The sequence below is a fragment of the Teleopsis dalmanni genome, chromosome 2 (assembly GCF_002237135.1).
Source record: "Teleopsis dalmanni isolate 2A chromosome 2, ASM223713v2, whole genome shotgun sequence".
NCBI lineage: Eukaryota > Metazoa > Arthropoda > Insecta > Diptera > Diopsidae > Teleopsis > Teleopsis dalmanni.
Window position 1 is genome coordinate 14,498,159 of NC_051847.1, and position 20,770 is coordinate 14,518,928.

Sequence of the window (20,770 nt, forward strand, 5' to 3'; positions counted from 1 at the left end):
AGAATTTTATCTTGTATCAAAGGTTCGAAACAGTTCAACTCTCCAAAATTTATACCGCAAAACAATATGCTTAGTGGTCTAATAGGATTCCTAATATTACCCTGATAAAACGATGTTAACAGACTTTTAGCAGCCATATTTACTTAGCATACATACTTACTTTAAAATTTTATTTATTTGTAGTATAGCTTTTATATATCCAATATATGTTATGAAGAAGTAACCATTTGAATTATAGTTATTTTAAATTCAATACAAATAAAAACATCCATCAAACGATAGATGTCTATTTTACTCTCCAAATAGATAAGTAATTTAAGAATTCTGCATGAAGAGACAATCTATATTAAAAATTCAATTTTCTTTTTAAAATTTTTTCGCAGGTAGTATTTATTAACAATTTTATTTAAAAAACTAGATATTCATTAAAAAATATATATATATGTGCAAATTATTAGATATTTATATATGTAAATAAAAAAATTAGTAAAAGTGTTTATTGTTGATGTAAGGTATATCTATAAAATCAGGGCCTTATGATCTAGATAATTAAAGATTTTGCAGAAGTTTTTTGAATTTATTTATAGCGGCATTTGCTAAAAGAAAAAAGAAAAATTAAAAATATTTAATAAATTTCAATAATAAAAGAAATATTATTTTTAAGCCAAAAATATATAAAAATAATAAAGCAATTTGTATAACAACACAATTAGTAACTAACTAAAATCATATATTAGCAAATAAAAAAGCGATTCGCTATTACGAATTTGTCAGAAAAGAACTACAAAAACCACTAAATAAGCCGGATACTCAAAATTATTAATATTACAAATAAATATTAGTTTCAAAAAATTCTAAAATTTTACTCTGAACCTTGAATTTGATAAATTAAAGTTCCTTTTGATTTCAATTACCAGTACGACACATGTAGTTTACATAAAGTACGAAATTATTAAATAAACTGTTACTGGTATCAAAAATCAAAAGAACGTTTAATATCGTAATGATATTTTATTCATTCCTTGTGGAGAACAAGTAATAATACATTTTTCTACTAAAAACATACTTATGATATCATATACACCTCCTTATTAGATTTGATGAAATTCATGAGTCCTATATCGACTGTCTTCGACCAACTCGAATGTCTGCGAGCAACACGAATGACTTCCAGCAACTCGTATGTCTTCGAGCAACACGAATGACTTCCAGCAATTCGAATGTCTTTGTGTAACTCGAATGTCTTCGAGAAGCACGAATATCTTCGATGAGCACGAATGTCTTCGAGCTACGAGTATATCTTCGAGCAACTCGAATGACTTCGAGCAACACGAATGTCTTCGAGCAACACGAATGACTTCCAGCAATTCGAATGTCTTTGTGTAACTCGAATGTCTTCGAGAAGCACGAATGTCTTCGATGAGCACGAATGTCTTCGAGTAACACGAATGACTTCCAGCAACTCGAATGTCTTAGAGCAACTCGAATGTCTTCGAGCAACACGAATGACTTCCAGCAACTCGAATATCTTCGAGCAACACGAATGACTTCCAGCAACTCGAATATCTTCGAACAACTTGATTGTCTTCGAACAACTCGAATGTCATCGAGCGACTCGTATATCTTCAAGCAACTAGTATATCTTCGAGCAAGTCGAATGTCTTCGAGCAACTAATATATCTTCGAGCAACTCGAATGTCTTCGAGCTACTAGTATATCTTCGAGCAAATCGAATGTCTTCGAGCAACTAAAATGTCTTCAAGCGACTCGGATGTCGATGAGTAATTCAATATCTTTGCACAACTCGAGTTACTTGTAATGCTCGAATGTTTCAAAGCTCTTATGTTAATATACTATATTTTTGATAGAATTTATTAAGTCGAAAAGCAAATATGCTATGATTATATGATTAAAGACTACAGTCATTAGCAAGATTCTTAATGTTGTAATGTGGTTTGTTTCCTATCGACGGCACAATTAAAAAAATTTTTTTTTTTAATTTTACACATTAATAATTTAATTTATTATGTATTAGGATAAATTTTAATTTAATATAGTTATGCATATATTATTAGTTAAGTATTAGATATTCTTTATAATTAGATTTGTTCATTAATATTGTGACTTTATGCGTGAATACATATTAATTGTTATTTTATTGTTGTAAAATTCTATTTATTTTAAATTTAAATAATTTTCAATGAGTAAAGCATTTTATGTGCCATTATTTAGTATAATTTATTTAAAATTTAAACAGCATTAAGCAAATAGAAAATTATGTATAACAATTCAATATTTCTATATACATACATATATTTAAAATAATGCTTTCAAAGTTTCCATATAAAATAGTAGTTAAGCAAAAGAAATCGCAAATTTAAAGTCAAACTTATTCTTGCTAACCAATTAGTCAGGTTTGCTTACATACATACAAACAAACGTAACGTTTAAACTCGATATAAAAATATATATGTATATGTGTATATTATTAAATTAAATGAAATACGTATGTTTAGAAGCGAGACTACAGAACAATACGTCTAACACCGCAATCCATGCAAAATTTAGCTTGTTCAATTATAAATTTGGTGCCACATTCATGGCAAAACTTGGACATTTTCATACTCGAGCTCATATTCGACGAGGATGACAGTGAAGAATTCGAATGATGCGGGTTAAGCATTGCATTTTGTGTTCCAGGACTTGTTGCTTCTGGTTGCTGGTAGGAGGGATTTTGCGTTGCAGATATTGACGATGTCGCCATAGGTGAACTTAAAGGAGATTCGAAATTGCCATTCGTCGTACTCTTGTTGTAAAGTCTCATATTATCATTGCCATTGCCACTGCCACTGCCAATGTTGTTGTTGTTATTATTATTATCTGCTGCGTTATAATAATATTGTTCTTGATGGTCCTGTTGTTGCTGATAATTATTGTTGCAATTAACGCGTAATGCCGTTTTATTATTGTTATTGTTGTTATTATTATTGTGACCAATTGGTGGTAATGAATTATTGGACTCACTACTGGAGGAGCCACTAAACTGTCGTGCACGAGTTTTACTTGTTGAATATCTGTGATGATGTTGTGGCATAGCGTGACTAGCACCATCCACTAAAGTTGTGTTAGAAGGATTGTTACTAGATGCTTTAGTATTCGGAGAACGTGTATGACTTAGAGTTTGATGTTGATTGGTTAGTTCAGACGATCTTTGGCGTGATAAACTATGTAAGAAAAGTTTTTTAATAATTCAAATTTTTTTAATTTTTTTTTATTAAATTTTAATTATAGTTAATATTTGAAAGTGCGTTCCAAAGTAAAAAGTACTTTTTAAACACACATATTCATAATGAGGCTATATATTCGCAATTACATGTGTTGGCAAGATTAATCGCTTTCCATAGTCACCTAATTTGGCATCTGGCGATCATAATGAATGAAAATAATTATGTGGATATTCAAAAGACTTGTGTTCATGGACGTACCCAGGGCCAAAATTAGGTGGAACCGCTGATGTTCACAAACATTTTAAAATCTAGGTGGCGAGCCCGTCCCCCTTACCTCTACATGTGTACGCCCATGCTTGTGTTCATATCCTGATACACATCCCAGTCAACGTTTCAATATGGATTTAGATCTTTCTGTTTTTGTATTTAGACAGAAGTGGATTATTTTGCATAAAATCAATCAGTTTTAGCCGAAAATAACCTTTTTAATGTTCTGATTTATAAAAAGTACTTTTTACTCTAGAACACACCTTGTATATTGTTTGATTACAATATAAATTTGCATTACACGGCAACGAGAGCAAAAGAAAAGCAATAAAACAGAAAGAAAAATTCAAAATTCAATTATCTTTTAACTTACCTCCCATATGCAGAGTCTGCGCTCAGTTTTGTGCCAGCTCCTCGACGTGTTTGCCTTGGTAATGGATAGTTGTCCAAACTACTCATTTCATCGGAATCGTTATATGTATCACCACTAATATGACTATTTGCACGTCTCTCACCACTATTACCGGGTGTCGCATTGTGATTATAGGCTTGCCTTACGCCTGTACTGACCTCTTCACTTCTCTGCCTGAAATTTTCTTGCATTTTTTGCATTAAATTCTTTGCATTATTGAATTGCACATTTGGTAACTGTCCTAAACTTCCAATCGGTAAGGACTCGTCATCACTTATTTTGCTAAATTTATTATCTGGTGGATCCACTTCAATTTCCACCACAGATTGATTGTGACCCATCATATTTCGTATGGTGTCTGGTGAAATCGATGAACGGCCCATTTCATTCTGTTCAGTCTCAATACTAATGAATATCTCACGTTTATCATCATTGCTGTTGGTTTTAAGGGAGGGAGTGCAGGTTAATAAATGCTGGGAACTTATATTGTTGGTTTTAGCTAATAAAGTGGGAAACTGAAAGTGTTGTGTTTGTGTAAGGAATGGTGAATTCATATTGGAATTAAATATATTATTGTTGGGTTTCGTTGATGGTTCTTGTGTTAGTGTTCTGTTGCTGTCACTGTTACTGTTACTGTTACTATTGCTATTTTTGTTGGAACTGTTGTTGTTATTGTTGGTATATGAATTCGGCGTAAGCGTCGAACGCTGTTTCGACGTGCGATTCATTAGAAACTCTCTACAATCTTTGAACAGAGGAAATTGTTCTTCATCATTCTCAAATGATGAAAGAAATTCCTCAAAATCAAAATCATCAAAAATCGGCAAGGGTGTTAAATTGGTTGGTAGATCCTTTTGTTGTTCTGCATTGGAACGTGGAGTAAAATTTCGACGTGATTGATGTTGCTTCTGTTGATTACTATATTCCGTGGAGGAACGGTTTGCTTCATCATCTGCTAAGCAAGAGTCATCCGCTTCTGGAGAGGCATCGTACAGGAAATGATTTAACCCTAAACGCATTTTACGCTTAAGCTGTCCTGTACGTGCATCAATGGAATTTCGTTGATTACTTAGTGCATTCGGTGTTGAACTAGTTGATTGTATAGCTATAGGAGCTGTGCTTTTCAAAGCAGTTATACCTTTTGTACTATCTATTTTTGCAAGTGGCAACGCTTTTGTTAATTGCGAAATAGGCGCGTTTCCGGAAGTTGAGGACGCTGAAGAATCTGTGCGCTGCGTAGAACTATCAGAATCAAAATGTTTATATGAACATATATCACTAAAATTAACCGGAAGATTATCACATTTATTAATTAATTTCGGGTCGATATACTCAGAGCTGTTTGAAATTTTTCGATCTTTGCAGATACTCTTAGCTTTTATTTTTGGTTCACCGAAGATTTCATTCAGATTAATAGGTTTGTTAACCGCAGGCAGTTGTGTCAACATATTCGTAGAGTTTTGAGAAATTAGAGGGGTGTTCGGCTTTGTTTTTGGTGTGTGGGGTTTTGTAAGTGGTGTAGCAGGCTTTGAAATAGGTTCGAGACGTATTTGAGAAAGTTTGTTATTATTGTTCTTTTGACTTATATTGTCGTTAACTTTTTTACTCAATAAAGATTTAGTGGAGTTATTTGAAGGTAGAATTCCAACAGGAGTTGGTAGGTGTGTTTTAGTTTTTTGTGATTCTGGTTTAGCATCATTAGATGTGTTTTTGGAATCAACCTTAATACTTTTCACTGAATTTTGCTTACTAAGTATATTGCTTTTGTCTTTAAGTTCTTTTGTTATCACTGGGCTGCTAGGCTGAATATTTTGTGCGGAAGTGCTGTCGGTGCAGCTTTGTTGTGTTGATAATTTAGCAATATCGGGTGTTTTATTAGGTAAAGTAGTAGTAGTTTTAGCTGCTGCAGTTGCTGCAGCTGCTGCATTAAGCTTTTCAAGTTCATTTTCGTATTTAAGAAATACAGCCAAAGAGTCGGTTTTAGATATATATTTGGATGCACTTGACAACCGGTCGTCACTACTATTTTCAGCTGACAGATTGGCTGCATTTATATTAAGTTTTAGATTATGTTTGCGATTAGAAGCACTGGTATCGCGGCGTACAACACGTGGACTATTTGTGATGGCAAAATCGTTAACGCAATTGGAACGTACTGGCATTTCATCATATTCTTCTGATTTAAGAAAATTTGTTGAAATAGGCCCTTCATCTGAAAGTCCACGTTGTATGGTTGGTCTATAATTGTATGAAAACAACGGTCGTGGTGGTAAAGTTGGAGTACGACGTGGACCACGTAGTGATGAACTACGTCTAAAGTTGGATATGTTCGGAGTTGTACATTTTGAAGTGCGTTTTTGATTGTTGTTCATAGCTGTTGAAATTGGACTAGAGTTTGGTGTGGATGTGCTTAATGTAAGAGAAGTGCTCATTTTGGATTGTGTAGGTATTGATATGGAAGGAGTACTGGGAGTTGATGATGTCGGTTGTGGTGTGGAATCAGACATATTTGTAATGTTAGACATTGCTGTATCAAATGTTTCTGTAATGCCTGTTGGAGAATAAAGCTCTTCAAGTTGTCGCTTAGCAGAGAGAAATGGATCATAGTCGGGAAGACCACTAAAAATACATACAAAGTTTTACAAATGTGATCATACTTTCAAAAAAAATATATTACCTATATGTATATGTTTTAAAAATAAATTAAATTTCGATAATAAAAAAATTTGAAACAAGAAAGGAACCAAACAACTATATAGCCAGTCTAATGTACTGTTCAGTAATATTTTTGCGATACTGTCCTTTTTTTTTTTATAAATTCTAATGACTATATACAAACCTCATAGAACAAGTTCGATTGAATTTCATTTTTTGTTCATTGATTTTTGATGACTGTATGTTATTATTGTGTTCTATTCGAAACGGAAGTGCTTTCATTGGTGTTACACTTGAAGATCTATTCGGTCGGAGCGATTTTTTCCTTCGTTGTGGTTGTCGCATATCAAGTGCTTCCAATTTTAGTGTTGGAATAATGCGGTCGTTGTGCGGGTATTGCTCATGATTGTCACATTTTTGAGATGTTGAGGGTAAGGTGGCTAAAAAAGTTTTCATTTCTTCAATTGGCGCTCTGCAAACTTTTCTTCTTGGCGCAGGTATTGGTGTGACTGCTTTTTTCTTTTCACTTATTTCAGATTTTGAACAAGTATTGGATAGTCTTATCCTTGTAGGCATGATGTTAAGTAAATTTTCTTCGCTTTTTGTTAACTTTGTTGCATTATTTAAGTTTCTATTTAAATTCATCTTACATGGAGTTTGATTCATTGGGTGTTCTTTAGGGGTTTGGTCAACGTTTTCAGTTCTAGATGCAACTTTCGGTTTACGAGAATTGAGTTTAACAGAATTGGCAACGATAGCTAGCATTGAGTCCTCTTCAAAAGTGTTGAAATTGTTTTTCTTATAAAATGAATGTTCGGTTTTTAAAGTGTTGATTGGCAATAATTTTTGATCTATTTCTTCTTCAATTATCGATAAATTATTTTTGATATTTGAGTCAGAAGATAAGTGTGTGGGTGAAATACATAAACCTCTATTTTGATGCGGATATCTTTTATTAATATTTGATGGATTTATTAAATTTTGTTTAGTCGACGAAGCTGCGTTAATCATAAGCTTATTGTTTTCATATTTTTGCAATTCATTGGATGTAGAATTTTTATTAAAAGGAGAAATGTTAATCTCTAATAAATTTTGTTTGCTCAACGAACTGACAGTTTTTATATCGTCTTTGTATCCATGCGCAATTGATCTATTTTGAATTTCGATCGACTCCAGAGTCTCTATCGATTTATTCAGTTTTGATAGAGCAACAGATCTCGGCGTTAAGTTTTTAAATGGATCAAGTGTTATTATTGAATTCAATGGTTTCTCATTATAAGCAGCAGCTCTGGGTGACACATATCTGTTGTTATCAGATATATTGGAACCATTTAAAGTTTCTGCGGTATTAAAATGTTTTTGCATTAAATGAGATTTAGGAGTTGAATTTTTAAAATCAGTTCTTTCAGTTAATTTTTCATTAAATTTACTTAATCTTGGCGTAGTACTCTTCTCTAAATCAAGCGGGGGAACTTCAAATGATATAGAATCTTCGTCATCGCTAAATTGTTCATCACAAAATTCAATCTCCGATAAAAGGTTTGCATTTTCTTCTAATGTATCAGTATTTGACAAGCTCTTATCAGGTAACGACTTTCTTGCTGAAGATTTTTTTTGTGCTCCTCTATCTTCACAATATTCTTCAGCCATCGAGTTTGAGTTTTTATCAATTGAAAGAACTTTAGCCAATAATTCTATGCATTTTTTAAAGAAATTAAAGTAAGAGTAAAAATTTTCGTAACATTAACTAAATAAAAACTTCTATTACAATTTTATTTTGCTTATTTCACGTGAATTAATACTAACAAGTGTTACAAAAAAACAAATGCGATATCAATTAACAATTATATCAATTAAAAAAAGGAAAAATTTTTATAAATGAGACAAAAAAGTGTGAAATTTTATTATTAATTTCAAAATCCTTCCGCCGTATACTTCGGGTGTTTGTTGCCATTAATTTAAAATTAATATTCTAGTTTCCTAAAAGTGATCAGCACAAAAGATCAACTTTGGTCGCGGAGCTCCACTCCATTAGGAAACGATACCCTGTTTATTTCTATTATTCCTAAAAGTGATTCGTAGAGTGTAGAACTTTGTTCAATAATTTAAAAATATTTCGGAAAGGTATATCAAATCATAAAAACATATGACTTCCAGATATAATTAAAACAAGACGGCATTAGATAGGGTTCATCACTGTGAGCATACGGGTTAAGTTCAATTATTACAAGCTGCTATACGATAATTAATAATTTGAAAAATATCCTTAATTCTTGTTAAATCATACTTAAACCACGCTAAATTTTATCAACTAGTTTTTGTTGAACTCTTTACTGTTTGTAAAGAGTATTTATTCAGTCACCAAAAACTAATTAGAAGATAAGAAACCCAATGCAGTCATAGTAATAGTCATAAGTAATATTTGTTGATTATATTTTATAATACATAAAAATATACCGACTTATAATTGCTAAAAGATGTGTGGATAAGTTGTATAGGAAAGACCTTCGATTAACGAAATTAACAGAACTTTTGTTTGCAAGACATATCTGTAAGAGCATATAATTGATGCATTGCAATCCTAAAAGATCTCTTGCATTGCAAAACAATTCTTAACCAAAGAGATTGAATTCTTTTTGCTTAATAAAGACCAAAATATCTTCTGTAAAGCATTAACTGATTAGTGATTACTTTAAGACACCATTTTAAAAAAGGTTAGTTAGTTCAAATTATAAAAATCGAATTAAATTAGAATGGGAAGATTCCTTTAAGAGTTCGGTAAACTAACCTTAAAATAAGCAGTCTCGATGCAAAAATATTTTTGACTTGTGCTTCTGCGTTGTGCAATTTCTTAAGAGACGGTTGTGATGGCACATTATAATTAAATTTAGTTAGCGTTGCTAATGGTTTCAGATAAACTGCTTAGAACTTAAGAAAATTATTATTTGAACTTGGATTTTGCTTTACTTTTCTGCACCACCTCTTCTTTTCCTATTTACTGCAGTGCAATGCACAATTATAATTATTTAATTAATTTATTTTCGGTGCACATTAGGGGACGAAGTCAAGCGTGTTGCGCACATGTAAGTATTTTACTTGAGGCCATAACTTCATGCAACCGCATAATTATGTGGAATTCACGCTATTATAACGGAAATTAATAGACATTAAGACCAGAAGAAAGAAAATAAATACAACAAACATGAACTTGAAATAAAACTAAAGTGCAGAAATATGAAAATATGGAAATATCTCTATAGAACCCATAAGTTACATATGAGTTCCGTTAATTCTTTAACGTACTTTCAACTATAGATACAAATTAAGAATGCAAAACTACAAGATGCAACTAAAGATACGAAATATAGATTAAAGTAGAATACCTTCGTCGCTACAAATTTTTTCACTGCTTCTTAACATATCCTCGGAAATAAGCACTAACTCGGTATTCATATGCTTGGGTTTCTCATCAAACACTGGATGTATGTTATCCGGTAAGCATATACCGGTTTCATTTTCGATTTCCTTACGTAATTTCTTTATGGTATCATCGTTGAAATCTTCATAATCTCTTGAATTGCTGTATCGATGTTGAAAAATATTTATTTATTAATTAATTTCAAGTCATAAAAGATTGTGCCTAATTTGGCACAATTAGTACTTTGTATAAAGTACTAATTATTTAATGTCTAAAACTTTAATCTTTATATTTTGTAATACACAATAGTAAATATTAGAATACAGTATCATTATACTTGTTATATCAGTATCTTTATCACTTGTTATATATATAAATATAAGAAGACAGTATCGCAATGAATAGACTAATTGAAGAAAGAAGCTATAAAATGATTGTAGAGCGTTTCTAAACGTTTGTCGGTTATTTTAAATTTGTAGTAGTGCGGAATTTAAAATAAATTTTATATGTAGACTTTTTCTACTATATATATTATTATTATTAATTTAATATACCATGTTATACAATGTTTCCACTGATTATTTAGTAAGTTACTTAAGTAACTTTATGATTTTGTTGTTTCAATTGACATAAGTTACTTACTTCATGGAAAATAAGTTTGTCAGAAAATTCTTTGAAAGTTTTAAGAGAGGAAAATTAAATATATAATTGATATATTAAATCATTTCTTTATATATATTTAATAAATCTATTATGTATGGTATTTGATTAATAAAAATAAACATTTTATTAAATACTCATTTTCTCAGTATGTTAGTTTACAGCTCAGCTATTGCTTGTTTACATTGTACATATCAAATATATGACAAATTTTTTGCAACTAAAGATACGAAATTTCCTTTGTGGGAAATTTATTTTTAAGTGTTATTGTCTACATTTTTGGTCTAATTTTCCTTACTTTATTTTTAAGTAAGTTAAAAAGCATGGAAGCTATTTGTATGGTTAATGAAATTGGAACATGGTATAATTATATTATAAATATAGTTTATGCTTTTTATAACATTAAAATAGAACAAACAGTCTTTAACAATTTAAAAAATAATTAGAATATTTTTAATATGTATTTTTAAATATAACCGAAGATCGTATACAAATATAAATAATTATTTCAATAAAATAATTATTAAATCATGGAAAGTTTAACTTTCAAAATGTTAAAAAACTTGTTAATCAATAGATTAACTTTCATTTCATTTCATTTACTTTAATATGTTATTAACACAATATTAAAACAATTTATATTATTTTAATGTCATTTAAACGCTCTCAAATCATTTTATAACAATTTAAGTGAATTTAAATAATTAAGAAAATTAAATAAATTTACTCTTAATTTGCTAATAATTTACCTGTTACTTGTTAGAGATGAAGTCATTGATAATGACATTATGCCAATTTTATCGTTTGATGTAATTAAACTATTGCCATCATTTGTAGTTTTTCTGCTGTTGGTGCTGTTGAGACTTGCTATATTATTATTATTTACACTTTCATTATAGCTATCATGGTGTTTAGCCAATGGTGTCTTCGAGTTAAGTTCTTTATCCACAACAGAAATTGTACTTTCATTTTTACTCTGATTTTTGGCGGCCTCGCGAGCCTCAACTGCCTCAGCTGCTGAGTATTTTACGCGATTAAGGTAACGTTTGCTTCTACTTGAAATTATATATTAAGTTTTGTATAATAAAAAAACATATCTAATATAAAACTAAATGCTCTATGGCTTACTTCAATAATGGTGGTACAAATTTCTGACGCATTTCCATGCGTTCCCTTAGTACTTCTTTACTAGGATCAACTGGCTTATTCGCATCTCTCAATAATTTTGTCTTGCAGTAGCCAACATGGGTATCAAAAGCTTTGCGACAAAATGTTCGTCCGCAGTATGGACAATGCTCTTCTGGTGGTATCATAGGACGTTTTGATGACTCCGAAACAGATCTCTGATATAGTGGTGTGTTACTACTTGACCCTGATGCTGACGTAGTGGATATATTACGTGATACTTTTGGAGCGGCACTTGCTATTGTGGTAACAGTTGGTGACTCAGTATTTTGCAGCTGCTTTCGCTGTAAATATTTAAAGAGACTTAAAGATAACTCAAAAATGATTGATAATTTGTTATCCTATTTACCGTAGTTAGTCTTGGAGACAACAACGTATGACTCACACGTGCACCAGGTAATCGGGGCGGATTATAGTTTGCTAGATCAGTTCCCTCTGTTCTTTGTCGTTTAGAATCGAAAGGTTGTCGCTTTTTTTTCGCAGTACGTTCGCAGATGCTCGCATGTTTTTCAAATATCAAAGGATGGAAAGTCCGATTACAAATTGGACAAGGAAACAGCTCATCGCTGGTATCGGGATCAGGTTGTTCTGTTGGCTCCGTTATTTTGATATTTTCTGTAAAAAATATAAATACGAATTAAGTTCGATTGTCAGTTTTTTTATTTATAATTTTTATTAAATGTAAAGTTTAGAATTTGTCAATGTTTATTTGTTTTTTTATTATTTTAAATGTAATGCTGCTATTTGTGATCATATTATTCTATAAAAATTTTTTAAACATATATAAATAAACATTGCTTAAGACCGATTTCTAATGGATTCTGCATATTTGACTGACAATTTGTTTTTGATAGATCAGTATATCATATGATAGTATCTTCTATTTGTGCTCTCTACAAAGTGTTTATCTCTAGTACTGTTAAGAAGTGATGGATTTTTTAAGTTCCTATATTCTTTAGAAATTCCAGGTTCTCATCTTTTTGCTTCACACTTTGTTATAGTTGCTTGAGCCAAATTTTGCACCACTTTGTGAAATGGGCACAAGTTCTGTAATACTTCTAACGCTGCTGTTCTGCACTTGAGTTCAGTACTTTTAACTTAAGCGATAGTATCAGTGCTGGTTTAAATACTACTAGTGTCGTGAACAAGATGACTATAGCATCCCCTATCTACTATCGAGTTCCATATGAAAAATGCTGGAGCTACCACGAAGTCAATTGAGCGGTAATAAAAGAGGTTGGAAGACTAAATGGTAAACTCTTCTTAAACTTCAAACTAGAACCATTTCATCTCTGTTCTCTTGGTCCATCACGCCATAGCATGACATCTTAGATAAGGTCATCAAAGTAAAATTATGTATATAGTTGCTTGTATATGGTGTAATACATTATTCAGAAGCAAGTAACTTTAAATTTTTCTAACTTATTGTTTGTCTTCGTAAAAGAAGATTCAAAGAGTTTCAATTAATTAAAGTTATTCTCTGTTCTGCCTTTAAATCAATTTATTCGACTTAAAGGTCATAGAGATAAATACGCAAATACATATTTTATTGAGATTTTCTTTTAAAAATTTATTAACTTAATTTTTTAAATAAAATAGAAATATATAAAATTTTATGAATAATTTACTAAAAAAAGTATCTAAGTAGATTGCGGTTTATAAAAATTCATTTCTTGATCTTTACAAATTTTTGGTTAAACATTTTCCTTTGCAATCGTGCAAGTAATAAACTTCACTTTCTGCCTTTATAAATAGATTGATTTTAAGATATATACATTCTTATATTTACACATATAGGTATATGTAGATCGCTTTAACCGAAATGCAGTAATTTTTTTTCATATAGCATATTTTTTATATATTTTTAAATTCAGTTGCAACCACGAAAGATATGAGTCAGAATATGTATTTGCAAAATCTTCAAGGAAAGATAGATATTTTTGAAGTTGCATGACTAACTTTAGCTAATTACATTTTCATGTTTGCTTTCTAAGCTGACAGTCTCTCAAATATAATTTCAATGGGCCGAAAACTGCTTAGATACATCATTTAATGTGTTTTTCTAGTTTTAGATTTTTACAGAAAAAGTATAAGTCAGCTCATTTTTACTAATCATAAAATCGCAGTTTTTTTTATAATTACAAATTATCTTATGCAGTTCAATCAATATTCAGGGACATTTATTTATTATTAATTTTTTTGAATTTATTTGAAAATTTATTTATGTGAATAAATATTATATACATCTAACATACAAATAAAAATAAAAAATTTATATTAAAAAAGATAAGCTAATCTAAGCGGTAGTGTTTAATATTCTATTCTAATATTCTAAATAATTATTCTTTAAATAATTAAAACTTTTTAACTTTATTGTCTAGAACTTTAAGTATTTTTATTGAATTAAAAAAAAACAAATTCTAATCATTAAAATGTGGTTTGAGGATTTTAATATTTAAAAATATACAAATCATACTTATAATGATGGCTAAAACAGTTTTTTTTTGTGATGTATAAATGCAATACATTGGTTTATAATCTCCTTGGAGATTACACGGAGTGGTTGATACCAGGTTTTCCTCGATGCCAGAGTATTGAGAAGTTAAAAGCATTCCCACACCAACTTTGATTGGAATGAAGAGTTTGCTAATGATTTTAGAGGTGCTTGGCTGTCCGAAAGAATGCATATTTTGGTACCTCGGGTACCCCTGCGTAGGCACTCTCTCGCACACAGCTCTAAGGCATGGATCTATCTCTGTTTGAAAAAAGGAAGCTGTTTTTCTCATTGCGATTGCTTTTCGCAATTCGGCCCTACATTCCTGTTTCTGCACAGATGGGTTTTCCATTTTGGACCCATTAGTATACCAAAGTGTGAACCCTGTTTTAAGATAATTTCGTTATATCTCCAAGTTTATCGGTCACCCATGACCACCTCGAATTTGCTAGAAAAAGCTAGTATTCTATTCATCTTATCAAAGACCTTAAGGCATGCAGAATTCCACACTTCATTCAGAATCTTTACGTCCCTGTTAGATAGCCCTTTTTCAGATTATATAAAGTCCAATAAGTATTGCTATGGCTTCTGTGGGAATTTCAGTTAAAATACAACTTTAATCGCATTTTTGTTATTAAACTCAACTGCAATTTCAACAAATTTTTCCATGAAGCAAAGTTTCTAGATTCGACACTCTAAGCATTTGTAAAACTATATTAAAACTGGTTAAACGATAACATATAAAGTCTACGGTATAATAAATAATATGCAAAAAGTACGGTTTTAAAGTAAACACGTCTATAATTAAATAAATTAAAAGATGTATGTACTCGTAGATATAAAACTTCAGTAAGATTATAGATAACCTAAATTATTTTATATCTGATTCAAATGAAATAAAACCTTAAAACTATATTTCATAACAATAATTTCTTGCTACGAAACGTGTGAACAAATTTGAAGAGCTAACAAGTATCTTAAAGATATTCGTGCTCGCAAAAATGTTAAGAACATCTGCATGGAAGACTAAATTTGGAAACACAAGTGTGGCGACTGTAACTTTAATTAATGATTATGTTGTAAGTTTTGCAGCTTTATGTGCTTATTTCAAGCAAAGAATTTTTTTAATGTTTTTGTGGCAAATTAAATTATGTTTAATATTTCTTAATTTTAGAAGACCACGGAAAAAACAACGAACTATAAACTTCACATAAACAAAACTAGTACCGCAAAATGTAGTCCATAATTAACAAAAAAACAAAAAAAAAACATGAACTGTAGCTTTGTGAGCCTCTTGACGTTTTTAAATTATTTAACATACACAGTGAAAACTCTATTAAACGGACGCAATCATAAATCATAAATGTTGAAATAAATATGTTTATATAACTATAAGCATTTGTATAATATATACTTAATAAAAATTTCACTTATTATACTAATATTTGTTCCCTATACACACTATAAATGGTGCAGCAAATGAAATCGGGAGAGTTCCCCAAACAACAAACACAGCGAAAGAAATACCAGAACAACGTGCTGTAGGTTTAGAGAATATGGAAAAAATCTGAGATATTCGCGATCGGTTAACAAAGGAAAAAAAATAGTACAACAACGTCATGTTTGAGTAGTACATTCTATTGTAATAAATAGAGTCAAAACTATATTGTTTTGTAAATCGGTTATATAGAGATTTATAAATAAAATGCAGATTAATAGCTGGAACAGCTCTGGAAAATTTAGTTCACTATTCTCATAAGATACCCATCCACTCTATCACAGCTGACCATGGTGGGCATAGATATCTCAATTTAAATAAAATATCCATATGTAACAATAACGAATTGTGACCTAAAAACCGATCTTAATTGTCTTTTTGATCACTCGGAGCAGACGGTCGCTCTTATTTTTGAGGAGTGCTCAATGGTTACCCACAAAGGCGCGATAATCGATCTGTCTAATATAATATCTGTCTAATACAATATTTTGGTTAAATATATATGCTTATATATATATTTATTGATTTTTCTTTAATTGTATAATTCAATACAATAAATACAATAATAAACGGAGCTTTTTGGAATCGTAAGCAAGCAGCTCCATGTTAAATATGTTTCTAGGATTGGATTTGGTTATGAATGTTATTATTTTTTAGTATATTGTGTTAGTAGTTAAGTGAACGGTTCTTCTGCTTCTATGTAATAAAATAAAAAATAATGTACAACAATATCAAATAAATTAAAATTCAACAGTTAATAATAACTGCTTTCTACTCATCGTTTTTATTTTGAATTTTTTTTATTTTCGATTTTTTGTAATGATATTTCTTAAAATTAATTACAAAGGCGGCTTTACCTCTTCAACACCTTTGTTGTCTTGTATTCTTACAATTCCATTTATCTTTTTTTTTAAATATTTGAGTTTGAAGTATTTTTTTTGTTAAAAAATTAAACATTATTAGAACGCCCACTTTGAAAAAAAATAACAAAATACTTAGAAATCAATAAACTGTCAAAATTATTATATTTGACAGCTTCTTGAAGTTCCTAATTGCGATTACAATTTAATAAATTGTAAGCTGTTATTTATGCAAATTAATTTTTATTTTTCTTGTGAGATACACAATCAAATAATTAATAAATATTTCATTTCTAGATACTTTGTCTAATTTATATACAAGATTTTTTGTAGTGTACCGATTAGGGTTGTCTACGTTTGTTGCTTTTCTTTCTGCATTTTTTAATTGACTTATTCAATGAAGATTAAGTAACTTGTCCCATCATAGTCCATCAAAGTGATAAAATTGCATTAAAACCCATTAGGTTATTCACACGATAAAAGTTTGAACCAATTTAATTTTTTTAAAAATGAATAAATAAAAAAAATGTATATTTGTAAAATTTTTGCAAGTTTCTTACTTTATGGTTTCTTACTTTATTAAAATAGTGCTTGAACGGTTTTAACTTGTCAATGATTAATGGCAAAAAATGTACCAGAAGAAGTAATTAATTCTTGATTTTATATACTAAGTTTCGATTTATAATTAAAATAATATGTTGGTTTCCAAAACGAAATGTTTATTTACTATCCACTAATTATCAGGAATCGCTTCCTGATTTTAATTACTCAGGAAACCGTGACAGAAGAGAAACAAAAGCAATAAAGTTAAAAACTGAAAGGGTCTCATTACAATCATTGCTAAGTTGTAGATATTTTTATGTTTCCCCAAATTGAAAACAAAAACTTAATTTAAATTTAATTTAAGTTATCGTAAAATCTGCTTATTTAAATCACGCATGCAATTGTGCTTAACTTGGTTTAAATATTTACATTAAAAAATACTATTAGTTGGTCAAAAGCACTACAAATGGGGAATAAAGGAAACAGCGCCAAAATTACTAACTTACAATTTTAAAACTGTAAAGTATAAATAAAAATAATTTTATACTAAACTTTTTATATATAGTTGTGAAATAAAAACCTAACCTCATTAAATATATAACATTAAACACATAATTTAATCAATTTCCCTATTTTAAAATAATTTACTTATCATAATTGTTCCACCATTTTTCCTTAATGGGGGCTTTAAAAGCTATATATTATATTATATATACTTTTCTTTAAGAAGAAATCAAATAAATAAAGAAACTACATCCAGGCCTCAGGTAACAAATAACTGCACCCGGTATTCAAATATAATATATACGAATAATAAATAATAATGTTATCATTTTTTAAAATGGTCTAAGATCATTCATTATCAGCACAAACATAATAAATTTAATAATTAGCAATTGCTTTGTTTATAAAATGATTAAAATTTATTTTAAATCTTTTGAAACAAATTCAAATAAATATTTAATTTCATATATATATATATATTGAAACATATACATATATAAAACATATGCTCATTAATAAACAAGGGTTTAGTAAAGGCAAATATGCAAATTATATTGTGTTTATTGTTCAAAGAGGTAGATGTTAAGATAAGGGACTAGTCCATATGTAGAATTAATACCCTATTCCCATGTTCCTAACACTTCGCATATTCACACTACGTACATATCTTTAAACTAAATCACTACACCTCATTTGGTCGTCTATCAGTTCAATTATTCCCACAGTTGGTATAAATCTTGAAACCATCCTCAATAGCTAATTTCCTCCGTTTTTAAATAAGGCTTCTTTCATTTGGTTAGGATTACACTACGAGTCAGGTCCTCGAAGAAATGATTGCATTCTCTCTAATAAATGTTGAAGTTCACATAACCCCACAACTCTTCAAACATTGTTAAATCTTAAAAATATAATTAAATATACGAGTACTTAAATAGACTTAAATAAAACTAAACATTATTTTTTTTTATATTTCTGTGACGTTAAGAAGCAAACCTAATAAGAATCTCAAAACCGCTATTACGAAAAGGTACTAATGTTGCTCGACCTAACTAGCACCTCCTGCAGATATCTATTTTAGGTTAAATAGGACAACTACTATATTTTATTAAGAAAGTAGGTCTGTAACGATCATTCTAAATACATGAATGGAGTAAAATAAATTTTGTGATCCTAGCAGTAATAATAATAATAAAATAAGCGGTCGTGTCTACATCTTGGAGTCAGTCTTCAACGGTAAAAAAGTAGTGCTGAATATTATGGTTGCAGTGCTGTGGTAATTTCGTTTGAAAGGAACGACACAACAATAACAAAATTTAAAACATATATATATGCACATATACATATATATATATATTTTTTTTTGTATTACAACTATTAGAACTGTAGCTTTATGGAACTTTTTTTTATTTTTCTTAAATTGGAACTTTTTTTAGGTTTAAGCGAAAAGATTGATATATTTAATATATAATATATTATACAGTAGTATATAATATATTATATACATGTATTTATATTATAAATAATACATATATTTATTAACTATATATATATACTATATATGCTTATATTATATCTATATATATGTGCTGAAATAAATTCTAAAAGGTTCATGATATTTTAGAATGATAGATAAACTCATAGAATTGACACCTTTGAATTGTGTGTCAAGGACAGAGTATTGAAAATAGTTAACTACAGAGATAAGTGTCAATATAAAAGGTTTTCCATACTCAAGACGCAGAGTACCCTTATAAAGGGAAAACAGAAAAGACCTTATCTTTTAATACTGACCAATTAAACTTAACTAACCATTCAAACTAAAAATTAAATCATATTCTTGATGCCAATTGGAATCAATCAATCGTCACCATATACTCATATACGAATATACTCTATAACATATATAGTAGATGTGAAAATTGCTATTTGATCGCGATGCAATGGTGCGGCACTACTAACAACTTTTGAATTTTATGGAATCTGATATATACGATGAAGAAAAAATTAGAAAAAATCGAAATACGAGTATGTTCATGTTGGAGTTAGTAAGTTAAGTGAGCAGATGCATTAATCAGAAATACAAAAATCAAAATCTAAATAAAGTAAAGGGAATGAATTGTTATTTTACGTTTTGAAACATGCAGGCATTTGTTGGTGTTAGTCAAGTTAGCAACATTGCAACATGTTACGGGCGATCGCGCATGTTTTGCAATATCATTGACAGCGACTTTTGTATAAGCGGCAACATTGCTATCGTCATTGAATGCATTTGGAGCATCACAAACAATTTTGCTAACAACAATTATATATTGTGAAGAACGTCTGGAGCAGGTTGATATCAATGAATGAGTGGATGCATGCAATGGAGGCGGCACAGTAGCAATATTCGTAGACTCACTTTTTTTATTATTTTTAGAAGTTGATCGTTCTTTTGTTTTGTTTTTTTTTAATGTTGCACTTCCGTTTTCATTGCAATTGCTGCTGTTGTTGCCGTTGCCTCGGGCTTTGGACGATTTTGAATCTTTTTGCTGTTGAGTGCTGCGCTTAAGCGTAAGAGTATTGACAACTTTTGCGAATGTTGACTGCTGCTTCGGATTGGAACCGGGCACTGTTTCAACACTTTGCAAAAAAGTGTTGCCAGCGACAATTGCAATTGAAGGTGCAATCACATCATTTTTGGTTTGATCATTTTTCACTGCGGTTACTGCAGCAATTATATTTTCGTTCGTTTGGGGTTTATTTTCTTTAAATTTTTTTAAGTTATGTGCGCTTTTTTCACTATTCACTAAACCATTTAATTGCTGATACTCTTCATAAATGCTGCAACGTTTATAATTTATATCCGTATTACTTGAAACGCTGGCGGGTATCTTAGCACTTTTGGATGATTTCGATTTGAAAATCTTATTCCACATTTTCTTACTCATTTTTAACAAAATATTGTTAATTTCTTTTAAATTAAAAAATTATTTATTATTTTATAACATGATTTTTTTTGAACACCATTAAAATTTTGGCTTTTCAGCCCAACATATTTCATAAGAAAT

The 20,770-nt window shown here is 29.9% G+C and overlaps 1 protein-coding gene across 3 annotated transcripts; it reads right to left on the minus strand.

The window, feature by feature from the left end:
* Nucleotides 1–452: 452 nt before the first annotated feature.
* Nucleotides 453–20,755, minus strand: LOC119683907 (putative uncharacterized protein DDB_G0282133). Of its 3 annotated transcripts, XM_038097795.1 has the most exons (7): nt 19,852–20,755; nt 12,174–12,439; nt 11,768–12,108; nt 11,389–11,694; nt 3,868–6,525; nt 2,626–3,224; nt 453–596 (listed from the first exon to the last, which is right to left on the minus strand). In XM_038097795.1, the coding sequence occupies exons 1-7, from the start codon at nt 20,648–20,650 to the stop codon at nt 550–552; spliced, it is 5,016 nt and encodes a 1,671-aa protein (XP_037953723.1). In that variant the 5' UTR covers nt 20,651–20,755; the 3' UTR covers nt 453–549. The 3 variants fall into 3 exon arrangements, with proteins under 3 accessions (XP_037953723.1, XP_037953722.1, XP_037953721.1); XM_038097794.1 differs by lacking the exon at nt 453–596 and having other exon boundaries at nt 2,295–3,224; nt 11,389–11,691; XM_038097793.1 differs by lacking the exon at nt 453–596 and having other exon boundaries at nt 2,295–3,224.
* Nucleotides 20,756–20,770: the final 15 nt, after the last annotated feature.

Bases quoted from the DNA above. Each gene is read 5' to 3' on its own strand.
- LOC119683907 (XM_038097793.1), bottom strand. From the start codon at position 20,650: ATGAGTAAGAAAATGTGGAATAAGATTTTCAAATCGAAATCATCCAAA. The intron at 6,526-11,388 runs GTAAATTATTAG...ATGTATTTTTAG, and splicing joins TCATCTCTAACAAGTAACAG to TGGTCTTCCCGACTATGATC. The intron at 3,225-3,867 runs GTAAGTTAAAAG...TTTCTTACATAG, and splicing joins GCAGACTCTGCATATGGGAG to TTTATCACGCCAAAGATCGT.